This window comes from Colletes gigas, unplaced genomic scaffold (assembly GCF_013123115.1).
Source record: "Colletes gigas isolate AHSC1104 unplaced genomic scaffold, ASM1312311v1 Colletes_gigas_Sc00015, whole genome shotgun sequence".
Taxonomy (NCBI): domain Eukaryota; kingdom Metazoa; phylum Arthropoda; class Insecta; order Hymenoptera; family Colletidae; genus Colletes; species Colletes gigas.
Window position 1 is genome coordinate 5,128,118 of NW_025106644.1, and position 23,323 is coordinate 5,151,440.

General features: G+C 46.4%; 1 protein-coding gene across 1 annotated transcript in view; it reads right to left on the reverse strand.

The window, feature by feature from the left end:
• Positions 1 to 1,422: 1,422 nt before the first annotated feature.
• The window catches only part of LOC122399924 (protein Skeletor, isoforms B/C), a 30,286-nt gene continuing 8,385 nt past the window's right edge, over positions 1,423 to 23,323 (reverse strand). The window contains exons 3-12 of the mRNA XM_043401007.1: positions 17,493 to 17,721; positions 16,618 to 16,729; positions 3,636 to 3,874; positions 3,374 to 3,554; positions 3,218 to 3,238; positions 2,705 to 3,077; positions 2,327 to 2,647; positions 2,144 to 2,267; positions 1,777 to 2,071; positions 1,423 to 1,561 (exon numbers count right to left, since the gene is read on the reverse strand). Of these exons, the coding sequence (XP_043256942.1) occupies positions 1,442 to 1,561; positions 1,777 to 2,071; positions 2,144 to 2,267; positions 2,327 to 2,647; positions 2,705 to 3,077; positions 3,218 to 3,238; positions 3,374 to 3,554; positions 3,636 to 3,874; positions 16,618 to 16,729; positions 17,493 to 17,721 (2,015 nt within the window). The 3' untranslated portion in view covers positions 1,423 to 1,441. The remainder of the gene's footprint in view (positions 1,562 to 1,776; positions 2,072 to 2,143; positions 2,268 to 2,326; positions 2,648 to 2,704; positions 3,078 to 3,217; positions 3,239 to 3,373; positions 3,555 to 3,635; positions 3,875 to 16,617; positions 16,730 to 17,492; positions 17,722 to 23,323) is intronic.

Consider the following 23,323-nt stretch of genomic DNA (forward strand, 5'->3'; position numbering starts at 1 on the left):
ATAATTATATGTATGTAATGTATATGTTAGGTATATATGCATACGTAGTTAAATACAGACTGGTCTTCGTGCGATAAGCAATTGGAATTGCAAAGAATTTTCGCTGCTGGCAATTTTGAGGACACCCCGTTACTTAGAATCTGGACGAAGCTTCGAAATCGATCTTAAGAGAGAGAGAGAAAGAGAGAGAGAGAGAGAGAGAGAGACAGAGATTCTTGACAGTTTTTTTTTCCCATTCCTTGTTTTTTAATTTTTCCAACGTATCGCCAAGGTACCACCCTCTTTCCATATTTTTAAATATCGCGGGTTAATGTTTTTTTTTTCGTTTCGTAATTTTCGTATCTATTTGAAGCGACTCCCGTAAATCCAGATACCACCTATCTGGATTCACGGCTAAAGCGACACGGGATCCCGATAAGTGGCTGATTCTCTCGCAAGAGGCCAGTTCCTAAGTACTATAGGGGCATCTCCAGTCCGAGTGGTTCCTAATTCGTGATAATTAAGGAAGTTCATTATCTGTACCCAAGGCACATTTTATACTTTCATTCCGTTTTAGGAAGGTCCACTCTATAGTATGTACATATTATAGCATTGTTACACGTATAGGGGGATAGTTTTGTAACTCGTATCGCCCTTAATTGTTAATGTCCGACATTACCTTGTACATAATTTCTCGTTTCCGTCGTCAACGATCCTTTCGTCGTTTCGCTATTCTACGTATTATTGTCAAGTCGACAGCATTTATAAATGTATATCCTTACGTGCTACTCGATTTTAATGTTACGTTTATAGTTCAACTATAGCTTTGTGCAAAATTTACATTGTACATGCCGTACCCACCGATGCTCCGCAACGATTCTCCATTTCATTTTCTCGCCGATCAATGTAATTGGATTTTGCATTATACGATTTAAACGCATCGTAGACGCCGTGAACATCATTTCGTTACGCATTATTGTCAGAATTGCCGCGCTCAGACCGCCATTAAATCGTTTATTGTCAGAAACATCCCGCCTCCCCTTAAATTCTTAAACATTAAAAATCACTTCGAATCCTCCTCGTGTGCCGTGTTTAATATGTGTGTATGTATGTATATAATATATATATATATATCTGTATATATATGTATACACATGTATAAATATACATATACATATATCGTATAATACGAAATATTGAATCTGATAGATCTTAAAAATATTCTGCTAATCTTTTTACGTTAGATTAAACCTTACGTGCTAAGTACTTTCTTACAACCTTGTATCGTGTATCAGCCGATTTTGATAATCGATTTTTTTGTTTGTTTTTTTTTTTACTTTGTATCACCATCGTTATTTAGGCGAGCTACGTCTCGTCGATCCCCCCTCCCCCCCCCCATTTTTACCTTTATTTATTTGCTTCCCCCCCCACCCGCGTAGTTTGCGCAAGACGATCGAGGGATTCATCTCGAGAGCTTTAAGAGACCGACGACGAGCGTTGTGACCATTGACATGATCGGTACGGTTGTGTGCGCGCTGCTGATAACGTGTATCTTCCAGCCCATGTTATTGTGCGTGTAACACTGGGGGGAGGAAAAAAAATATCAAACGTTGGGTTAGAGTGATCAAAAACAAGTAAAAAAAGAGCGTTCGTTCTCGAGAACTCGAAGATTCCTCGAACGCAAGTGGAATCCAGGTGAAACTAGTCAGACGGCGTCCGACCATACGTCCGCTTTTCTACTTCGATTCTTCTCGAGAACGAAGCCTCCGTTACAGGCTTACCACCCTTCGTCCGTACCTGGTAGTACACCAAATCTGGGGTGTCCTCGGCCACTGTCCAGATGAGTTTGGCCGGTTCACCTTCGTCGCACTCTAATCTAAGAGTCTCAAAGAAATCTTCGAAGGTCTCCATATCCGCGCTCATGTCCACAGTCTTGTGGACCCACTGGCAAGAACGTCCAGCTGATTCCGGGTAGGGATACCCGTCCGAGTTGTATTTCACCCCGGCGTACACCTTTTCCTCCATCTGCTGCTCCTCAGTCTTTTGAGAGAATCCGCCCTTTGGACTGTCGGTGATATAGAACGGGTGGTATCTGCTTTACAGAAAGTCGACCGTCAGTGTGAATTAGAATCGATCAAAGGACGAGTATCAGGGTAGAACTTGCCTCGAGGTCTCGGTGGAGTCGTTCCCGCCCTCCACTATGAACGTGTACGTCTGTCCCCTCTTGACGGTGAGCTCCGGGATCAACAGATCGTTGATGTACCACGCGATGCCCCATGAAGGTAGACCTAAAACACACGTACCATAGAACACATCGCATAGCATGAGGAGTAATTAAGATAGCCACCTGTGATCCTCGAGTAGCCTCTGTTACCGCCAGTAGGGCCGATCCTCGCGCTGAAGGTGGTCTCATTGGTGATCTCCAACGGCGACCAAGCCTTGATGTCAGGCATATCCGGCAGATTGTACAGCGAATTTTTACAATCCCGGACGTTCTTCGACGTGAAATCGATGCGTATGTCCTCGGTGGTCTTGTCGAAGCTCTCGTGAGCATTGGCTTCCCCTCTCGAGTTCAGCCTTCCTATCGCCGCGATCACGCTGGTCTTTGAATCCGGGATCATCTTGTCTTTGACCGGCTCGTTGGTTCTCAGAGGCCTCATGTAGGTGACTGAAAACAACCAGAAGTTATCCCTCGTTCCTTAGGAATCTTCAACGTCGAGTTTACCTGTCGTCACCCCGTTCTTCCGTTCTCCGTGCACCAGGACGGCGTCGTTTTCGCCCCCGACCCTCTCGTCAGGACATACGCCCTCGTTTCCATCGCACTGCGCGTAATTGGACATGTAGTAGTCCTCGGCGATGAACTTTCCCGTGTTGTTGTTGTACGCGACTACGACCACGTCGCCGCCGATCATCTCGGGCTTCCCCTCGCTGCCCGACAGACCGAACGCCACGTACTGATCCTCCCTGATTCGCCCCGACACCTTTATCTTCACGTCCTCGCCCACCAGCTCCCATTGCACCTGCACCCGACCGTTGAGCAGCTCCTTGCAGTTGGTCAGCTCGTGCTGGAACTGCGGCGGCGTCGGTGTGCTGCTCGTCTGTAAAACATTTCGAACGCTTTCTCAAGACGCATGGCCCACCCAAGTTTCTTATGAATGATCGCGTATCGACGCGCGGAGAGATTGCTCGTTCGAATCGAATAAGGTAAATTTGCGTGAGTGCGCTTTGCGTTACTTACAGGATCGTACCACCAAGGCGGCTATCCCCGGTAAAATTACATTCGATTAATTTAATTTTGTGTTATTCGTCGGACAGTGAAGTTTCTCGTCTATAGAGATGAACGCGTGAGCGATGAAGAATACCGTGTACGGGGAAACGATTCGTGTTCGTTTACCGTGATTTTTGTCTGACCGAGGGCAGGCGGTACTCTGAGGTCCTTCGGGATGAAAACGTGGCCGAAATTCTGCCCGTACTTGACGCACCACACCGACAGCCAATCGATGTCGTACACGGTCATGTTCCCTGGCAATACTATCTCGATGTCCTCCCCTTGGTACCCTCTCAGCGGAGCCAAGCTAAAAAAAGGGAAACATTTGTCAAACGCCCCCCTCCCCCTCCACCCCGAGCGATGCTCGTCGATTTTGGTAGATGGTCACCTTTTCCTCTCGTTGGGCACTTTGGTGCCGAATGTGTTGGGCTGCAAACCGTTCCCCACCCAGAAATAAACGTCCGGGCCGCCGCCGTCGTAGTGTAAATTCGGTATGTAGAAAGTTTTGCTATCTAGAATGGTGATGTTCCCGCTACGTAGACCGTGCGCCAGCCTCGAGAACTCTGGCAGCACTCTAGCCTTTGGTACCTTCAGATCAGGCGGGATTTTCACGTAGCTGATGGGTATCTAGGGCAAATTAAGAACAAATTAACCGATACACAGGGGTACAGCTTTAAATCAGTAATCGAAGGTCAGGCTGTTCCGCGAGTAGTGAAAGGATCCAAACCGGAAACCGTCCCATCGACCTATCTTCCGTAGACCGCATATTTACACCCTCGCGGTCGAAAAAGTCGATCTGTCATTCCCTTACCCCCTGTTGAAGTTGACGCACCGATAGGGGCTGGTTTGGGGTCGTTTATATTCCAAGTTCCGTCAAACGTCTGAATAAGTGAGACGCCGAAGGGTAGGGGAGGGAACGCGAGAACGGGAAGGAAAATGGTGGAAATAAAAGGAAAGATCTCGAGCGGGACCTCGTAAAATCCGAGAAACGGATTCGACCCTCTATACAGGCCGATCTACTCCCTTAAACCCCCGGGGAACGTTTTATGGGAGAAAATTCAACGTTCGCGACGATTTCTCAACTCGTTCCGAGACCCTGGACAAATCTATTCGTTTACGATACAGTTTTATACGCTTCTTCCATCTTCCTGAATTTACTTTTCGTGATCCCGACATTGTCTTACTCCAGGTGTTCGATCACACCCTGGGAAAAATTTTAATGGCGGATTCTAGAGCCCAAAATAAGACGAAAATCAAGAATAGAAATTTCTCGATCGAGGCTTCGTTAAAAAGCTATTAACAGTTGCGTCTACGCAAGTTGCACATCCACAGGCGCAATTGTTAATAACTTTTTAACGAAGCTTCGACCTTGGGAAAAATTTTAATGGGGGATTCCAGAGGCCAAAATAAGACGAAAATCAAGAATACCAATTTCTCGCCTTTTGGCTCGTTAAAAAGTTATTAACAGTTGCGCCTGTAGATATGCAACCTCCGCACTGCGATCGACCTGCGCAGACGCAACTGTTAATAACTTTTAAACGAAGCCTCGATCGAGAAATTGGTATTCTTGATTTTCGTCTTATTTCGGGCTCTAGAATCTCCCATTAAAATTTTTTCTAACAGGTGGCCGAAAAACTAGTACTTTTTATTAAAATTACTTCCCGCTTGAAAATTCACGCAACATTTGAGTTTTATTTATTTGATTGTTCGATGTTGCTCGATAAAAATTGTATTGGGAGATTCTAGAGGACAAAATAAGACGAAAATCAAGAATAGAAATTTCTCGATCGAGGCTTCGTTAAAAAGCTATTAACAGTTGCGTCTACGCAAGTTGCACATCCACAGGCGCAATTGTTAATAACTTTTTAACGAAGCTTCGACCTTGGGAAAAATTTTAATGGGGGATTCCAGAGGCCAAAATAAGACGAAAATCAAGAATACCAATTTCTCGCCTTTTGGCTCGTTAAAAAGTTATTAACAGTTGCGCCTGTAGATATGCAACCTCCGCACTGCGATCGACCTGCGCAGACGCAACTGTTAATAACTTTTAAACGAAGCCTCGATCGAGAAATTGGTATTCTTGATTTTCGTCTTATTTCGGGCTCTAGAATCTCCCATTAAAATTTTTTCTAACGGGTGGCCGAAAAACTTGTACTTTTTATTAAAATTACTTCACATTAAATTAGAATTTTTTCCAGATCGAACATCCTGTATACATAGATGGCGATGGTGCACCGATTAACTTGGCTCCGTTGCCTCCTATTTTTCTATTGTCTTTTTTTATCGGTCCTTGAGAAAGTGTGCCAAGAGTCGAAGATTGAAAAGTCGGTGAATATCTTCGACATCTTCGATATTCCGCTCAAGGCTACTGTACACGTGGCCTGATTCAGTCGCCTTGAGATGTTCTTTGGGACCGGCTTCGAGACTTTTGTCTACAATGGAATCGATACAGGCGATACCTTGAACCGACGATATGAGCCTCCCACGTATCAGGGTCGTTCGATTCCTCGAATCATTTCTTTCTCGTTTTTATTTCGAAATATTTACCTTCTCTCGCGAGACCCAAGCTCTTTGAAGGAGTAATATACGAGGACAGGACTCCGTTAATGTATTTAAACGGCTGAATGGCGGGAAATTCTGAACGGGGAAGACGCGAGCTTTAGAAATGTTTGTCAACGGGACTTCAGCCCGCGGAGGGTCGATTAATAATTTTCAACCGAGCCCGGTGAAGCTACCAAGAGAACTTCTTCATTAACCGAACTGGCACGTTTCAAAGGTAACAGCACGAAGACGGTAGCAGTATTGCTCGCGGAAATTAATCTTCCACCGATATTCCCTCTCCTTTCATACGTCCGGCTGGCAAATTAACGGTGACTTTTATTCTCCAACGGCGAGAAACTAAGTTTCCCAGCGAAAAATTCGCATCCCAGTCCGAGGAGTAGTTGCCTCACGTTTTCGTCGAGTTCTCCCCCCACCTAGTCGATGCTAATTCCATCGTTAATAATAATCATTATTAGCAAGCTGAGCCAACGTCCTCCAGGGGGTTCGAAATTTGCACGCGCATTAATCCCATTTCGTTTAAGGGCTCGTCAATCATATCTACCCTCCGCGGCTCGTTGTGTGCACACCCAGAGATGCTACCAATGAACCGGGGCTCGAGCTTAATGGCGTTTCGAGTGGTCACAATCTACTCAAAATTGGTCATTTAACGTCGAAAACGACGGTTCGAAATGTGAAAATTTCCCAAAGCAAACGGTCTTCATATCTGCACGATGAAGACACCGGTTTATAAACCGGTTGTGCGGTAGTCGACGAGGGTTCCCCCGTCAATTCGATACCTTTGATCTGGTCGTTATGCGTCGAGCCAAGTCTCAATAGGGTACATCCCCCTAATAGACTGTTTATCTCGTAAGCCCGGATTTAGATTCAGATCTGGTTCTATCATGCGAAGTCCGCTTACGCAACGGCGCACAAATCTTTTCGAACCCAATGTTTTCCACGTGTCGCGAAAAATGAAACCATTCTCTGCTCCTTTGTTTATTCTCCGCGATCTAAGATCGATTCACGGGGGAGGGGGGGGGATGAAAAAAAACGAAACGTGACTGCTTCAGCGTTACGTCGATCCGGATTAAGATCCACGGGGGGAACCCCCTTTGGACGCGTTTCACGGGGGTTTGGGGTCCCCGTGGACGGATGCGATACGGCTGATATCGATATACCGGCGACCGTTCGAGCAGTCGATATTTAATAAATTTTTTAATTTTGCTGAAAAATTTCACACTTCTCGAATTTTTTTCTCGATATCTGGGTAGGATTTCGGGGGTATGTGTATTGACCAAAAATGATTGTAATTGACCCGTGCAACTAAAAATAATTTTTCCAGAACGATTTGAAATTTTTTATTTTCGTCGAAAAGTTTTGTCCACCTTTCGGAATTTTTTTCTTAAAAGCGGGTAGGATTTTGAGGGTATGTCTAATGACCAAAATTGATTGTAATTGACCCCTGCAATTGAAAATAATTTTTTCAAAGCGATTTGAAATTTTTCAATTTCGCCCAAAAATGTCTACACTTGCTGAATTTTCTTCTCGAAACTGCGTAGGATTTCGATGATATACCTATTCACCAAAAATGATTCTAATTGACCCCCGCAACTAAAAATAATTTTTCCAGAACGGTTTGAAATTTTTTATTTTCGTCGAAAAGTTTGTCCACATTTCGGAATTTTTTTCTTAAAAGCGGGTAGGATTTCGAGGGTATGTCTAATGACCAAAATTGATTGTAATTGACCCCTGCGATTGAAAATAATTTCTTTAGAACGATTTGAAATTTTTTAATTTCGTCGAGAAATTTAGGCAACCTGGTCTAATTTTTTTCTCGAAACTGCGTAGGATTTCGAAGATATGTCTGCTCACCAAAAATGATTCTAATTGACCCCCGCGACTAAAAATAATTTTTCCAGAACGATTTGAAATTTTTTTCCCCTCCAAGTGGAAAGGGTACGGTCATAGTCAGACTTAGGCTATTACGTAGTGTTTCGCTCCCCACGTGTCGCGAAAAATGAAACCATTCTCTGCTCCTTTGTTTATTCTCCGCGATCTAAGATCGATTCACGGTGTGGGGTGATGAAAAAAAACGAAACGTGACTGCTTGAGCGTTACGTCGATCCGGATTAAGATCCACGGGGGAGGGAACCCCCTTTGGACGCGTTTCACGGGGGTTTGGGGTCCCCGTGGACGGGTGCGATACGGCTGATATCGATATACCGGCGACCGTTCGAGCAGTCGATATTCAATCAAATAAATCCCCCTAACAAACTGGAGAGTGGTAGATAGCATCGAGAAACAATTCCAGGGGCGGCTGCGCAATCAGGAATAAAGAAATCTAATAATTTGTCGGGGCAGCTGGAGGAAACGGAACGTCCCAATTATTCTCATCGATTCTCTACCTGAAATGTTTTTTTTTTAAAACTCCTCGTTATTTTATGTCAGCCGATTATCCCCTGCGCGGGACGCTAACGATCACGTTTCGTTTGGTACGCGTGGACGAAATGGAGGGGGGATCCCAGGATGTATCGAGGAGATTCCGGACAGGTCATGGCGGTATATCATTTTAGCGCCTTATCAGCCCCGGTCTCGCAAATCCTGGCGTTCCACCCTCTCGTTGGTCACCCCCTGTTGCGAGACGCGCGTTCTTACGGAAATTGAGACATCGAGCCTCGTTAGATTCGATAGCAACGCCCCTTGTCGTTTCTCGTCGAACGAGAGCAAACGCACATTGTGTTGCACCTTATTGCTTCCGGGCTGGGCGACAGTCCGCTGCAATCATCGTCGAACGTCGTTCCTAACGGGTGATTAAATTGATAACGCGAGAGTCGGGTTATCCCAACCATGGAGGATCGAGGACGTACTGGAAAAATTTCCCCCCCAGACCGTGTTGGATTTCGAAAGACAAAGATTTAAGATCGTCGTGTTCAACAAGGTCGAGGATGTATCGTGTTTTTTTTACGAACCTCTCGTAAAATTCCAATCGTCGAGTACGCGAGCAATTGGCTCCAAGAACCTTGAAACCGGATCTAAAAAGAACCGTTCCCAGCGTCCGTCGAACTTTAAGTAGGTGATAAATTAAACGAGCCTCCCCCCCTACCCCCGTAATACCTCTACATCTTGGCCCGGCGGATTTAATGGAACTTTTTTAACCGAAACTTTATACCAGCCGGGATAAGCTCCCGTTAAATACGTTCCAGCAGTCTAATTACACGGATTTCACGCGTCGCCTCCAGTTTCTTCCGGTTGCAAACGGAGTGGTACCCCTGGACTCCACCCGGGGAGATTTACGGATCACAGTACAATCTTTCAAACCAGCCCTTTGGCACCCTAAATTGCTACCCAAAGTTCTCCAATTCGTCAAGAAAAAAAGATCCCGAAACGTTGTACGCTGCGTTGGATGCTCGGGGCGTTGTTCCGTCGCGATATCCTTGGAAATTTAATTACACCTCCGGCCAGGTTATCAGAAACTGGCGTAGTGCCGCGATTTCTGAATAGAGTCGACCAATTGGCAATGTATACAGCAACATCAGCAGGCAGATTCCCAACCCTGTACTGCAACAGAATCGGCGAAACTTTCTCAGCGGCAGGAGGACCCGGGTGGGCGGTCCTCCGTGATACCTGGAACTTTCGCAAGCTCTCGTCCAATCGGCGTGCTGGGAGCGAGAAAGATATACACGTACAATGTACACGTGTGTGTAGAATGGATGACAAGAGGAACTGGCTGGTCAGAGGGAAAATCGCACGGGAAGAGACGCGTCGGACGAGCGGGGTAGGAACGGGGGAACGAAAAATGATAACTTTTCGCTGAAATACGGGTGGTCAGACGCTTGGGGGATGTTAAACTTCGCTCCACTTCGGCTCGTATTTCATTTTCCACGTCTGGGCGAGTACATACTCCACCAGGTACTGGGTTCATATGTGCCCCCCTCCAGATTGGTGGGGTTCCTCGAACCACAGCGATGGTCCCTTTACGGTCCAAGAATTTTAATTTCATTCGTTTATCTTGTTGATACCGCGATGGAACGTCTGCTGGAGTTTCGATGGTTTGCAACGGTACTTTTTGCTGGTAATTTTCCACACTTTTGGCGATGTTCCAGGGACAGTTCGCTGCCGCCGTGTGGCTTTGTACGCGTGGTGCACCTGACGCATCGTTGCGGCCGCTTTGGGGTGGCTTCAAAATGGCGTACCGGTACACGCTGCTCTCCAATTCCCAGCCCCCGTTATTCATAATTGAGTTTCCCCCGCGATAACGAGCATTTTTCCAATACATAGCCGAGGTGTATATCAAAATTCGTAAAAATTGCACGTTTCTGGACCCAGGAAGTCTTCGTTCCTACGAATCGAGGCTAGGCGTCTTCAAAATGGCGGCTTTTCGAAGGCGCGAAAGAAGACTTTAGCGCGACAAAGAGGAAGTGAAATAATTTTACGAAAAATAGGGGACGCGGAGGTGGAAATGGTGAAAGCGAGAATGGAGACAACAAGGACACCGGGGAAGAATTTTGGAGGGAAAGAGACGGAGGTTAGACCGTGGAGAGGGTGGGAGGGAAGAGGGTGGAGGACAGAGGGCAGAAGGGTGGGAAGATAGAGGAGAAGAGCAAGGGGGAGAGCATCCTCGGGTAGCAGCCGGCAGCCAGTCAGCCAGCCCCGGCCAACATCGACCCGGCGAGCTGCTCTCTGCCCATGCGCAACAATCTTATCCCAGGACTAGTGATGGGCCCGATCCAATTCACGACTTACAACTTCCCCGTCACTTTTGCAAAACGAGATCTACGCACGGAACAAACACACCCCTCGCGCGATCAAAACCGATCTAAGCTCGATCTTCCAGCAAAGCATCCCTCTTCGCAATTTTAAACTCTCTCGATCGTGTTCTCGGAAATTTTCACCAGCTCCAGGGATGGTCCAGCATTTTCATAATTAACGGATAAAGTTCGAGATGCCAAGAAACTTTTTTTGATCGAAATCAGATGTTTTTAGCGTTGCTTGCCCCCTCGAGCTCGTTAATTTCTTTTTAATTCCATCGCGAAAATATTTTTAACGGAACAAGCGATGGAAAATATTGCCCGCGAGAACGGCAGAAATATTTCGAGACGATATTACTGGTTTCCGATCGGCGATTAACGTCCGCCGGCTGGGAAACAGCCGAAAACGGGAACGTCATGGAACGTTTCCCGAGAAGTCCTTCAACGGGGGCTGGAAAATATTTGTCGTTCCAGCACAATGCGTACTGTCGATGCATAACGATTTATACGAGGGCCGTTGTTCGTTTTCGCAGCGCCGTTTGACAAGGATTTTTCGTCCCGCCGACCGTGTAATTTGTCACACCACCTTCTCGACGAACGGGCCAATGCGCTTCCCTGCATTCCCTAAACGATCATTCCTCTCTACGGTTCTGCAAATTTTCTAACAAAAAAAAAAACGACGGTTGAAAATTCTATTAGGGAAACGAGCCACGGTTTTCGTGGCTGGGATCTGTTTGAAACGGTTATTAATTGACGTTCCCGCGGCCTAGGATCGTCCACTTAGTGCCAGAAGCAGCCGTGCTTCGTCATCCCACCCCCCACCCCCCCCCTCCCGAAAACTATGAGGCGTTTAATTAACTCCAATGTTCGTGGAAAGAGAACGCGAATTCAGATGCAAATGCCGTGACACGCCCACGGAACGACCCTTTCTTCTTCCGGGGTTAAAACACAACCATCGCTTGGAGGACACCGCTGGTTGGATGATGCCCTTCTTCCCGATTATATAATTCCACGAAATTTCGCGTACGAATAAAGATTTCTGTAATTAGGTAGCCACGTGAAGAAATTGTAATCGTCCATGGTATTCATGGTTGGTTTCGTTGCGTGGAAGATACGCGGGGAGATTAAATTTCCGCATCACGAACAGCGTAATGCACAAGGCGCGTGCAGAGATCGAGGGATAAAGCGATTCGGTTTTTTTCATTTCCGCGATAGTTTCTGTCCGCGCACTGATCAGACGCGGAAAGCGAAACACTACGTAATAGACGGGGAAACATTTTTTCAACGCGTAATCTCTGCACGTTCGGTATTTCGCGCGTTACGAATCTAAGTCTGACTATGACCGTACCGTTTCCACTTGGAGGGAAAAAAAATTTCAAATCGTTCTGGAAAAATTATTTTTAGTTGCGAGGGGCAATTAGAATCATTTTTGGTGAACAGGTATATCATCGAAATCCTACGCAGTTTCGAGAAAAAAATTAGACCAGGTGCCGAAATTTCTCGACGAAATTAAAAAATTTCAAATCGTTCTAAAAAAATTATTATCAATCGCAGGGGTCAATTACAATCAATTTTGGTCATTAGGCATACCCTCGAAATCCTACCCGCTTTTAAGAAACAAATTCCGAAAGGTGGACAAACTTTTCGACGAAAATAAAAAATTTCAAACCGTTCTGGAAAAATTATTTTTAGTTGCGGGGGTCAATTAGAATCATTTTTGGTGAATAGGTATATCGTCGAAATCCAACGCAGTTTCGAGAAAAAAATTAGACCAGGTGCCTAAATTTTTCGGTGAAAATAAAAAATTTCGAAACGTTCTGGAAAAATTATTTTTAGTTGCAAGGGGCAATTGCAATCATTTTTGGCGGATAGACATACCCCCGAATTTCTACGCAGTTTCGAGAAAAAAATTCGTGAAGATGTGAAATTTTTAGACGATATTAGAAAATTTCAAATCATACTAAAAAAAAATATATTTAGTTACAGGGGTTAATTACAATCATTTTTGGTGAATAGATGTACTCCTGAAATCCTGCTCAGTTCCCAGAAAAAAATTCGAGAATATGTGAAATTTTTCAGCAAAATTAAAAAATTTCAAATTGTTCTAAAAAAATTATGTTTAGTTTCAGGGACCAATTGCAATCATTTTTGGTGAATAGAGATACCCTCGAAATCCTGACCGATTTCGAGAAAAAAATTCGAGTAGAAGGAGAAATTTTTCGAAGATAAAAATTTTTGAATCGTTTTGAAAAAATTATTTTTAGCTAGGGGGGTCAATTGCAAGCATTTTTGGTGAATAGACGTACCCCCGAAATCCTACCTATTTTCGAGAGAAAAATTCTTTGCCAAAAGTACACTGTCTGACCATACCGTTGATTCATTCCCCTGAATTTTCATGCGAATCTTTAAAATGCCATAACTTCTGAACGGATTGGAGGATTTTAATGTTTAAAACGGCAAACAACGCGTATTTTAGCGAAGAATATGTAGAAATCGTAAAAATATTCGAAAAGTTGATCCTTGATCGCGAAAAATGAATAAAACCCCATAAACATGGTTCAATTTTCAAATAACCATAATTCCTAGAATAGTGCATATATTTCAATGAAACTTGTTTCCAAAGTAGAGCTTATAGGTACCTACAAAAAACTATTAGACAACTTTTCTATCGGGCGTCAAACTAATTTATTAAAAATGAAAAATGAATTCTTAAGAATAATCGACAGGGGGTAGGTGCCTAAATTTTTCACCGAAAAAAACATTTTTCAAATCGTTCTAAAAAAATTATTTTTAGCTAAAGCAGTCAATTATAATCATTTTTGGTCAACAGAGATACCCGGGAATTCCTAACCACTTTTGAGATAAAAATTCGAGAAGGTGTGAAATTTCTCGACGAAATTAAAAAATTTCAAATCGTTCTGAAAAAATTATTTTTGGTTGCAGGGGTCAATTACGATCAATTTTGGTCATTAGACATACCCTCAAAATCCTACCCACTTTTGAGAAAAAAATTCCGAAAGGTGGACAAACTTTTCGACGAAATTAAAAAATTTCAAATCGTTCTGGAAAAAATATTTTCAATTGCAGGGGTCAATTACGATCAATTTTGGTCAATAGACATACACCCGAAATCCTACTCACTTTAGAGAAAAAAATTCGACGAACATTCTCTCCCCATTTCCCATCGATTTCAATTAAACACAATAAAATTTCATAATCGTAAGACACGTAAGTTTTCCATAAAATCCGTATCAACGCCGTATGATCGAAAACGTTCCCTGGCCAAGGGTTGTGCCCGATATCGAGAGGGATGAAAGAAGAACCGAAAGGGATGAGAGACCGATCAACGGCTTTAATGTTTTGGATTCCCCGAGGAAGCCCCGTGGATAAGATCCGAAAGCGAGAGGCCGGACAGGTTCCCCCAAAGCGTAGCAAAAGTGGCGAGACCGTTTTGAACGAGGGGGACGAGCGGACGTTGGAAAAAATTACTAAATCCTATCTGAATCAGTGGTCCATTGAGAGGGCCGTTTGATATCGACCGTGGATATCTCTCTGTTCATTTTCAAAAGAAACCAACGGCGGTGTATCGCACGCGAGAACGAGGGACACGGGGCAGGGGGGGTAGAAATAGGAAAACGGAACAAGAAGAAGGCTTATTCCGACAATACATCCTTCGACGTAACGCGAGGGTGTGCTGACTGACAGACAGCTCCTGTCTACCCGGAGCAAAAACCCACGTCTACCCCCTGTACGTGTATCAGCCACCTTCTCCACCCCCCCCAGAGAGATCGGTACACCCCCGCCTCGAGTTTTCTGTGAATCACGAATAGAATGGAGAGCCACGTATCGGAGGGAAACAACAATACTTCCGGGGATCCCCGAGATTTTTGGTCGTAAATACAGTACCGGGGAGAAGTTTTGCTTCTCCGAGAAATCGCGGCGACAGACATCTTTGGAACAACCGTAAAGTTATTTCAGAGTTCACCAAAACGTTGAAAGGTGCCTCTATCTATGCGTTTTTGCTCGTAAAGATCCGTACATCGCGTCTCCTGGTTTCCATTCGCGTTCCTGATCGGTGCACTCGATGGGAGGGACGGATCGATTTATAACGAAAGGTTCGACGATCGCTTACGTCCGCGTATCGTAACGGGACACCCTGTAGAACGGACACACAGGCGGCGGACAGCGAGTTTTGCGGTGACAGAGCGTGTCTGATGGAGGGTTGTCACGGTAAGGGAGCACCCCTCAGACTTCGATATTAAAGCCCTCCTAATATAAGAGCGAAAGCTCTTGCTCTCCACCGTCGATATGCTCGTTTCAAACCGTTCCCCTCGCCCACCCACCCCCCTCTCGAATCTTCCAGCGATACTGACTTTTGTGCGAACGACCGTCCCAGATTTGTGGGTAAGCGAGTGGGCGTGCGAGGGTGGGTCGCCAAAAGGGACGAACAGATTCATCAACGGGGGATAGTAAAAATCAATTCTTTTTTCAACAACGCGCTGGCCAAATTTTGCAACATTTACGCGAGACTGACCTTGATATAGTACTTCAAACCATCACCACTGATATTGTACACCAAACTGCACGAAGATGGTAGCAATTATAAATGATATCTCAAGAAAGTATGATGAAATGGTAACTGATACGGTAGATCACGTATACGTGACAATGGCCGACGTCTGCTGGCTCACAAAGTCACGTATACGTGACAATGGCCGTCAAGGTGTTAGGACCTCAAGAAAGTATGATGAAATGGTGACTGAGTGAAAGTGTTAAAGCCTCCATCGTTTCCTTCGAAAGATACTAGTTAATACGAAGCGTTCGTTCGAAGAATATTGCATAATGGAAGGTATAATGAAATGGTAACTGGTACAGTAGATCACGTATACGTGACAATGGCCGTCAGAGTGTTAGGACCTCAAGAAAGTATGATGAAATGGTAACTGGTATAGTAGATCACGTATACGTGACAATGGCCGACGTCTGCTGGCTCACAAAGTCACGTACACGTGACAATGGCCGTCAAGGTGTTAGGACCTCAAGAAAGTATGATGAAATGGTAATTGAGTGAAAGTGTTAAGCTTCGTTCGAAAGATACTAGTTAATAGGAAGCGTTCGTTCGAAGAATATTGCATAATGGAAGGTATAATGAAATGGTAACTGGTACAGTAGATCACGTATACGTGACAATGGCCGTCAGAGTGTTAGGACCTCAAGAAAGTATGATGAAATGGTAACTGGTATAGTAGATCACGTATACGTGACAATGGCCGACGTCTGCTGGCTCACAAAGTCACGTACACGTGACAATGGCCGTCAAGGTGTTAGGACCTCAAGAAAGTATGATGAAATGGTAATTGAGTGAAAGTGTTAAGCTTCGTTCGAAAGATACTAGTTAATAGGAAGCGTTCGTTCGAAGAATATAGCATAATGGATGGCGTTGCACCCTAAATAAACCCTTTCCGTGGCTGGACGACCGGTTGACAGTGTCAGGACGGAAGATGTATGTATGTATGTAGGAGCCTTAGGAGGAGAGAGAGGCGAGAAACGACTTAGACGCATGCTTAGGTGCGTGCAGACAACAGAGGCCCCCCCCCGGTGCACGTGCAGGAAAATGCGTGTCCCGCCCCTGGTCCCCGGCTTCCGTATCCATCTCTCACGCGCCATTGACCACGAATGCACGTCCGATAGGGCGCAGGGACCCGTGGACCTTCTCAAAAATCAAGTTATCTCCATTCTCCGCGCATCGCGGGGTTTCGAATAAAACCTCGTGCCACGCGGTGGCCCCCCCAAGGTGGTGCACCGTCTTCTCCGCCACCCCCCGGACCGCTCGAGTATGTCGCAGAAATTTATTGGAAATACCGGGCGCGAGATTACCCGGAGGATCGTCGTTTTATTATCGGATTCGACGAGGCCAGAGAATTTATACGGGCTAGAGAGGGTTAAATCGTACCAAATAACGAACAAACGAGGGGCACGTTTCCCGCGAAAAGTTTTAAAAAGAAAAACACCGTGTCCAATCTTACGATCGGAGTATTTCGTAAAGCTTTGATCGTGACGTTTGGGGGGGGGTTCACTTACGGCGAATCGATCGTTCCAAATGCTGAGCATGTTGATGTCCCGTATCCGCTTCCCGTCAGGCAGCTTCAGTATGATGTCCGTGTAGTTGTGCGCTTCGAGCATCGGCGGTTTGCTGCGCAGACAGGAATAGAAAGAAAAAAAAAAAAAAAGAAAAAAAACACACACACTGGAGAATCACCTCTATTGTGCTCGTAAAGTGCTCTAATGATACCGCGTTTTCCCGCTTGGCCAGTTTTCGCCAGTAACCGGCAAACGACGATCACGTTTAACATTTCGCCACCGAATTCTCGTATCGTTTCGAGTGCTCGAGAATCGACGAAAGTGAATAAATAATATATTCGATCGGTGGAGAAGGTTACGCACCGAGGAGAATAATATGGAGCGGTCGTAAACGAATCAATTACCTTCATCAATATTTAAAGGAAGCAGCAACGTTAGAAAAAAAGGAAGAAAAATCGATCGTGAAAAAAAGAGGTCCGAGGGAGGAAACGTCGGTCTCCGGGGCGGTGTTTACGACTTTTCCACCCAATCTCGATGGAAAAGAGACAAGCAGCGCCGGATCGAAACGTAATAAAGTGCTCGCGCGGATGAAATACGAACGAGATCGGCGTATAATTCCCGTTTTATTAACTGCACTCCCGCGATCCGTTCGCCCGACCTTCCTCCTGTTTCCACCCCCCTTCGTCGCGCACAACAAGCTCTTTGAGTTTCATTTTATCCCTTGGTTACGGTATGCCGCCTTCGTCCAACCCCGCAGCGCGCGTTCCTTTTCTTTCGTTCCCCGTTTTTTCTTCAACGTTAACCGTGACCACGTACTTGACGACATTAAAACGTTCCAGTTGGGAGGTTCGATACCGTGAAAAATGATTCCTTACATGCCCTTCTCCACCTCCGGGTACGGGACGATGAAACCCCGGTGGACCTCCGAGCCGTTTCCGGCCCAGAAGTACGTAGGAACGACACCATTGTAGTAGAATCCTTTTATGAATATGGTCGAGTCGTCCACGGCGTACACGTCGCCTTTAATCCCGTTGTTACCAGAATCCTCTTTCGAGAAGGTCCCGATCCGCTTCCCGTAGTCGTTGGATCCCTTTTTAGCATGACCTGGAACGAAAAAAACGATTCAACAAACGATCTGTGGCCGCCAGAGGGCTAGGCGTTCTCGCAAGCGCTCGACTTCCTCGCGGGCGCCACGTGAAAAGCGAGTTGAACGCGTTCCGGTTTTAACAATTTTAGCAAGATCGACGTAAACGCGATTGAAATCGACCCTACAGCCGTTCACGAAACCACGAAAAGACGCGGTGGCCGGGGACTTGATTCGAGCCACGCTCGGTGGCTGCAAAGGGGGAAGTACGGTTTCACCCTCGTGATATAGGTTGGACGCATCGCCGCCCCGATACAAAAGCGGTGCCAGGCCAGTCGGCTGGTTCTCCGATTTGCATGAATTTCATTTCATTTGCTCGACAGGCCCATAAAGTCGGCAGAGAGAACCGAACCGGAGGAGAACGGTAAAGATCAACGAACGTTTATAGGTGGATCGCCTTAAAACGGCCACGCTTTCGTGAAATAAATTAACAAAGACTCTCGATGGATCGACCAGGTCTCTATAATACAAATTGTTAGGTTCAATAACGCTTAGGTTCACACCTCAGACCCTTACTGTTTGTTCTGTTCGTTAATGACGCATCTGAAGCCTTTCATTCTTGTTAATCATCCTTCCTACACGAACTCAATTCGGACTGATTTCACGAGATCAGAAAGATGGTGGAAATCTAATAAATGACACTTTAATCTCCATGAATGCGAAGCTATCTTGTCATGCAACTATCTTCCGTATTAATCGTGAATAATAATCTGTCAGAAGTCGTCATAATTGGGGAATCTGGAAGAGCCAGAATGTGATATGGCGATCACCCGTATTTCCCAATGGCGACTCGAAACTTCGTTTCCAATTAATTTCCATTGAACGGTGCCCGCGATTTTTGTTCCGCGGCGAAACACCCGGGATAATTAACACGTCGCCGATGCCGGTGTTCGTCCAAAACGCGTAGTCGAGGCTTTTAGTCCACCCTCACCGTTCCCCATTCAACCCCGTTCGGGGCTGCGTTGGGGTTGTGTCGGTGAACGAAACTCCGGGTTCCGTTCTTCTCGAGCCGTCGTCTACGTCATCCACGGACGTGGTCGCGACTCCCCATCGGCAGGATATTACGGCGATGCGACAATGAACGTAGTGATCGGTATCTGGACGGTATTGGGGCGGGCTTGCGCCCCACCCCGCATTAAATCGGCCACGCGAGAGAGACGGCACGCAGGAACGGAAAGAACGGAGGAGGGTGAGAACGAGAAAGAGGACCGACAGACCACTCGGGACACGGGGAAGAACAGAGAACGGGGAACATCCACTGGTAAACACGCGCGCACACTCGCGTTCACTGTCTGTACGTAGCTGCCCCGCGTACGCGCCGTCACCTAAACTACCCCCGACTGGTGCTTAAACTGCCTCCCCTTTTATTATGGGCTGCGACGGTTATTGGATTGTACCGTGCTATTTGTTGCCTGCCACACTAATGGATCCATAATCACCGGGACGAATTAACGCAACGCGACGACACCCGGCTACGCTGCTCCAAGGAGGTCTCCTCTAAAACGCCTCCTTCTCTTCCTTCATATTTTTTTTCACAAGCAAACTATGCAACCTCTTGCATCGATGTTTCCTATATATATTTACTACCCTTTAGATAATATTCACAAATTTTTACTATGAGGAATAGTCTAAATTGGGGGCAGTACAGGGGGGATCCCCTGAGAACCAGGTATAGATTTTGAGATATCGGGGAAGCCCAATCAGAAAAGGTAGTTTTGAGAAAAATGCATGTAAACGAAAGGACCAGACTGTTTAAACAGGTATACCTCTGATAATTTTGCAAAAAAAAACAAAAAAAAATAATCGAATATTTTGGGGGTTTACAGTAGACCCTCTTAACCCTTTGCACCCCGAATTACATTTAAATCTTGTCACCACTCAACACTCTCAATTTAAACAAATTCAATGACTGATCTCTTTGGTTTGGACTCGAAGATAAAAAACTAATATCGAGTGGCTGAAGGAGACTCGAGGAACTAGCTCCCCATAGGCAGAGTAACTATATGCCACTCTATAAATTGTTTCCAGTGAATGGTAAAAAAAGTTGAGAGCCGTAGACGCGTGACGGGGTGTCTTATCGAGGGACCAGGACCGCGTCTACCCTGAGAGGTTGGTCTGAAAGCAGGATATGATCCTGGGAGCAGCGAGGGGTAGTTCGGTAAACATTTGAGGGCGGCAAACATCGGGCAGTCGCGGTTCTTCCCTTGGTCCCTGGGTATCAGTGGCCGTCGATGAGACTCCGAATCGCGCGTTGCGTCCTCCGCTCTGACACACACGTCGGGTCTTAGGCTTCCACGGGCCACTGCGGGGAATGCCTTAGCCCCCGGGGCGTCCCCGGGCACAAAGCATATTGCATGTGCTCCGAACACACAATCGCGCCCCGGGAAACCGGGGAACCGGGAGCGTCGGGGTTCGTTACCTTCTGGGGGCGTCGATGGTCTTTGCTCTTTCGATCGGATTCAACGGGAGATCTCTGCCACGTCTGCCCCCGGGCGCCCGTTTAATGAGGATAGTCGTGAAAAATTCACTCGTTATCATGGCCGCGGCGCGCGAAATGATACCGAGAACAACGCGACGCCGACCGAGAAACGGGAACGCCCGATCAAATTAAAGAATTACGCTTCTCCTTGCCCCCTTTTGTCCGTGAAATTATACCCTCTGCGGGATCCGGGGGAGTCCCCAGCTGTGGGATGCAAAGTGTTTTTCAATGCAACGACTCCGCCCTCGCGATAATTCCGCGAGAAATTCGCCGAGAAAATACGAGAACCAATCGGGATAATTGATTACCATGGGCTCGCGAGATCCACGAGTCTCATATCCTCCTAGCATCACTGTTTCCTTTTTCATGATCAGCATAGAATCAGGATACGGTGCAACGGAGGCTCAGAGCCTCCAAGTATCCCCATTGTAATTGACATTTACGGTTTCCCAACGCGAACGTTGCATCGCGATTTATGCAATTCGCTGTTTTACTATCAAGCGCGAGCACTCGGTTACTTACGCAACGAAAGGTTTCGACCATAATCCGCGCTGCAATATAATTCAAACTTTCTATTTAGACTCGAATAATTTAGTTATTATTAGCCGCGTGGTAAACCACGCGTGTCGGTTTCGTGGGACCAGACCGCAAATCACGAACACGATCCTACGATCGACCTGCAACTGCACTTTTACTTTCGTCTCGCGTCGAACAAGACACCGTGGGATCCTGGAAACGCGTGTGGCGCAGCTCCTCGTGCTCGCCGCCAGAGGGCTACCGCTCTCACAAGCGCTCGACTTTACCGATGAATCTCACGAGTTCCTAACCGCACCAAAGTAGCGTCACATGTGCATAGGAGGATCTCAACAATTATTAGAGCAGAATTAGCAGCGTAAATGTTCTACAATCAGACAACAGAAGATGAACACGATCTTACAGACCTGCAAGTGCACTTTTACTTTCGTCTCGCGTCGAACAAGACACCGTGGGATCCTGGAAACGCGTGTGGCGCAGCTCCTCGTGCTCGCCGCCAGAGGGCTAGCGCTCTCACAAGCGCTCGACTTTACCGATGAATCTCACGAGTTCCTAACTGCACCAAAGTAGCGTCACACGTGCATAGGAGGATCTCAACAATTAATAGAACAGAATTAGCAGCATAAGTTCTCGAGAACACGATTTTACAGGCCTGCAGGTGCACTGTTGGTTTCGTTTTACAGCAAACAAGGCACCGTGAGATCATACACGCAATCTTTGCTCTCGAATTTAATCAAGGCTGGCGCTTGGGGGGTGGTTTTATCGGACACGCGTCCGGAGGAGAAGTAGCCTGCGTAAGTTTTCGAGGAAGCTCGAGGTTCTATTGTCCTCTCGAGGAGAAAGTGGCGATGGGAAAGAGTGAGAAGGTGGCTGAAGGAGGCAGTGACTTAAGACGTTAACGAGACTAACCGGATTCAACGTGGAGGGGTGGATCTTGGCGAGAAGGGTGAAGAAAGGAGAGCGCGTCGGGCGGCACTGATTTTAATCAAGATATGGCCTGGCAGCAGCCAACGGTGGATCAAGTGAGCCAGAGCTTATCGATTTTCTAAGTGCTCCCGACCGAGAGAGAGAGAAACCGTCTAGCGCGAACACCAAAGTAACGAAACTAGCAGCGCCCCTGGGAGATAAAACAGCCCGGATGTCCGAGGATACTGCAGGGATATTCGATTGTCCATCGTTCGACATTTTTCGACAGCCCGGCGTTAATCGCGGACAAGGCAATCTCTTAATTGATCGAGCCAGACTCCGTTCGTCTTCCAAAGAAGAATACAAATGATATTTTTTTTGTCGTTCGCCCGTTAAGAGATTAAAGCCAAGGGGTCGGTACGGTTCGTTTTAGATCCATTATACTCTCGGGAGAGGGGGCCAGAGAGAGAGAGAGAGAGAGAGCGGGAGACCAAAGGAGAAAAGGGGCCAGGTAAATGAAAACGGTTTTCGGAGAAGAAGACCCAAGTCGGAAAATCCGGGAGAGAACGTAAACAAGGAGACATAAAGGATGCAAAGAAAGGGGTCGGCTGGATGGGAGAACGGGAGAGAGCGAAAAAAAGAGAGGAGCTGGAAGAACAGAGGCGAAGGAAAGGCCAAAGAGAAAGAGAGCGAAAGGGAGAGGGCATGCTGAGCTTGCAGAAAGGGTGGCTGGTGATGCGTACCGTAGCTACCTCGCCAAATGCATTAAGACCACCCCCTCCACCCCCCCTGGCAATATCGAACTGACTCCGCGACTCGTTCTCCTCGCAGTGCAGGATACATCGCGTTTCTCGCGCCTCATTTGCAACCGGGGTGGTACGGACTCCCAGGCACTTTTCAACGCAGAAACAGACACCATCCGCCCATGGTTAACGTTAAGAAGAGACGAGACTTCTGGAGGAAGTAGAACTCGTGCTAGGAGGACCATTCCTCCGCCTCGTGGACGCAAGTATCCAAAAGGCGATGGTGTGGCTCGAGAGGCTACCATTTTGTTGATCATAAAAGGTACTTTTCGAGTCGTGGACTGTAATCTTGCAGTTCGATCGACAGACTCGTTAACACTAGATTGCCCAAAAGCAGTCATTTTGTCTGCTTGGGAAATTTTAAATAATCAAATGACTCTTATTATTGAATTGAGTAAATTTCTTATATGACCAGTTCGACTCTGTATTGAAATAACAGTTTTCATTTTTTTTTCGATTACCAACACATGATAACATACAAGTACATGATAAATTGTCGATTTGGGCGTACCTAACCCAGACCTAACCCAGACCTAACCCAGACCTAACCCAGACCTAACCCAGACCTAACCCAGACCTATCCCAGACCTAACCCAGACCTAATCCAGACATAACCCAGACCTGACCCAGACCTGACCCAGACCTGACCCAGACCTAACTCAGATCTAATCCAGACCTAACCCAGACCTAACTCAGATGTAACTCAGATCTAATCCAGACCTAACCCAGACCTAACCCAGATCTAGGGTCTGGGTTAGGTCTGGGTTAGGTCTGGGTTATGTCTCGGTTAGGTCTGGGTTAGGTCTGGATTAGATCTGAGTTAGCTCTGGGTTAGGTCTG